At 35.1% G+C, this 2,699-nt stretch overlaps 1 protein-coding gene across 1 annotated transcript; it reads left to right on the top strand.

The window, feature by feature from the left end:
* Positions 1-887: 887 nt before the first annotated feature.
* LOC109587798 (endoplasmic reticulum metallopeptidase 1-like) lies at positions 888-2,158 on the top strand. The gene is made up of 4 exons (XM_020004017.1): positions 888-911; positions 954-1,066; positions 1,165-1,343; positions 1,703-2,158. The coding sequence occupies exons 1-4, from the start codon at positions 904-906 to the stop codon at positions 1,862-1,864; spliced, it is 462 nt and encodes a 153-aa protein (XP_019859576.1). The 5' UTR covers positions 888-903; the 3' UTR covers positions 1,865-2,158.
* The last annotated feature ends 541 nt before the right edge of the window (positions 2,159-2,699 follow it).

A 2,699-nucleotide genomic window follows, 5' to 3' on the forward strand; every position in this document is an offset into this window, starting at 1 on the left:
CCCTTATTCCGGAGCAGAGCCAGTCAGACCAAAGAGGTTCTACCTGCAGCACAGTCACATTAATAATCATGAAGAACCTGGGGCTTCATTCTCTAGAATATACATACATACCTTTGACTATAGGTTAGTATATGGGCTCCGAAATCACCCCAAATTTTTATTACATTTTCTGATACATATTGATGTCCTTATGCTGTGTAGCAAGTTTGAGCTGATTCCGACTTCAATTTTTCAAGTTACGGCCATTTTAAGAAAATGGCAAAAAACTGAAAAATACCCAAGGCTATAGTCCATGGTTTTTTCCAAAAAATGGCTCCGAAATCACCCCAACTTTTTATTACATTTTCTGATACATATTAATGTCCTTATGCTGTGTAGCAAGTTTGAGCTGATTCCGACTTCAATTTTTCAAGTTACGGCCATTTTAAGAAAATGGCAAAAAACTGAAAAATACCCAAGGCTATAGTCCATGGTTTTTTCCAAAAAATGGCTCCGAAATCACCCCAACTTTTTATTACATTTTCTGATACATATTGATGTGCTTATGCTGTGTAGAAAGTTTGAGTTGATTCTGACTTCAATTTTTTAGTTATGGCCATTTTATGAAAACGGCAAAAAACTGAAAAATACCCAAGGCTATAGCCCATGGTTTTTTCCAAAAAATGGCTCTGAAATCACCTCAACTTTTTATTACATTTTCTGATACATATTGATGTCCTTATGCTGAGTAGCAAGTTTGAGCTGATTCCGACTTCAATTTTTCAAGTTACAGCCATTATTGTTATTATCATATTACAGGGAAATGGCTCCATTGTTAGATTATGTTCCTAAACTAAAAGAAGCCAAAGAAATTCAGTGCAAGGGAGTTTACTGTGGAATGCATCATACTTTCCGATATCTCACATGCTAAAGTAACTACACCCTTCATTAATTATTATCATTATTATTATTAGGAGGAATTGGTTCCTTCCAGCAGGGCCTCCTCCTGGTGCCTCCTCTAAACTGGTTCTTGAAAGTGTCAAGAAAACCTCATCCAATTCAAGAAACTACACCTTCATTGGACGCTGTAAGAACATTATTAAACTTATTGAACCTTGTACCTAATCTCTTCCTCTCCCTCCCTCCCTCCCCCCCTCTTTCTCTCTCTCTCTCCCTCTCCCCCAGTTCCTCCTAATGCTAGACTCCACCTTCAGCCATTACCAGGTTATTCTCTTCTCTCCTGGTCTCTTGAGTCATTCATTCCTCCAGTGACTCCTTATGGTGATGAGGGATTAGGTTGCTATTACATTATGTACACTAGAGGGAATGGAGGGGGAGAGACTAAACTGTGGATTGAAGTGAAGGTAATAAGAGAAACAGTGAAGTGTGTGTATAGCAACTAATGGAGTATCAACAATCAACTCTTATACCTGAATCAACTGATGTATATGTTCAAGCAGTGTTGATACAATAATAGTTAATGATAGATAAACACTACATTAATGGGAATTTTTGAGGAGGGAAATTTTGATAAATTTATTGTTTTGATAACCACTTGTCCTGCCGTATTGCAGTCTATGGCTACAAATTTGACAAATTAAAATCTACCGATCACCAAAAATTAGGAATTTGCCCAATTTTACCTCCTACAAAATACCAGTTATACAGTTTATCGGTTTTGATATTTTTCATTATTATTAAAATTATTATTATTCTTTTTTAGGGTGATATTGATGTAAGTCCAGTGTTAGAAGTATCCCTAATATCAGTGTATATCAACCCTCCTTCATCAACCAGTGATGAGTTACAGCAGTTATTATCATTATTACCATCATGGGTCTCTACTATCAGCTGGACTTCAGTAATGGACAATGTGACATTCTAATATACTATTAATATACTGATAATATACTGTTAATATACTGATATACTCTCTGCTTATAGTAATTCCTATATATTTGTATTTTGTATTATTGAAGTATTAGAATTTAGACAGTTAAACAACTTCTGTTGAGTATAAGCTTTATCAATACATTTTTTGTAAAATAACATTGTGAATTTAGCTGACTACAGAAGTGGTATCAGCAAAGTTTTTGACTTAACGTTACACGAAGTTAAAGAGTTGTATCAGCTCCTTTCTCCCCTCCAACAGTTGGATTATTTAAACCTGCATTTATAGCAGTGGTCTTTCCTTTTACTATAAAAAAGATGATTATTATGAAAACTATTAAAACATGTTGTAGTTGATACCTCCAGCATCATCAGTACAGTCAAACCTATCTAAACGGTCACTGCTTAAAACAGCCAGCTACTTTAAAACGGTCACTATTTAATGTCCCAATTTTTTGGACAATGACTGTAATACTAAACTTACCTGTCCCAGCGGTCTCTCTGTAAAGATGGTTAACGGTCACCGACAGAATTAATCTCCATCAAGACTGATAAAGACCACCACTGTGTACAGGCGGCCAGATAGCCACGCCTATATTACCACGCCCATTTTGAATTAATTTTTACATCATTAATAATGATTAATTTTTGTTAAATTGTTATCTCAAGTAATACCTTCGAAATAATACTATATACCACTCAGTTTAGGTCTTTAGGGGTACCTAAAAGTTCTTTAAGTCTTGTTATATAGTTTCTATGGCCAGTAAATGTGTACAAAATAATTTAAACTGTAATTAAAGGCATTTCTATAAAAAGGCCACCTGCATAAG

The sequence above is a fragment of the Amphimedon queenslandica genome, unplaced genomic scaffold (assembly GCF_000090795.2).
Source record: "Amphimedon queenslandica unplaced genomic scaffold, v1.1 AMPQUscaffold_12445, whole genome shotgun sequence".
Classification (NCBI taxonomy): Eukaryota; Metazoa; Porifera; class Demospongiae; order Haplosclerida; family Niphatidae; genus Amphimedon; species Amphimedon queenslandica.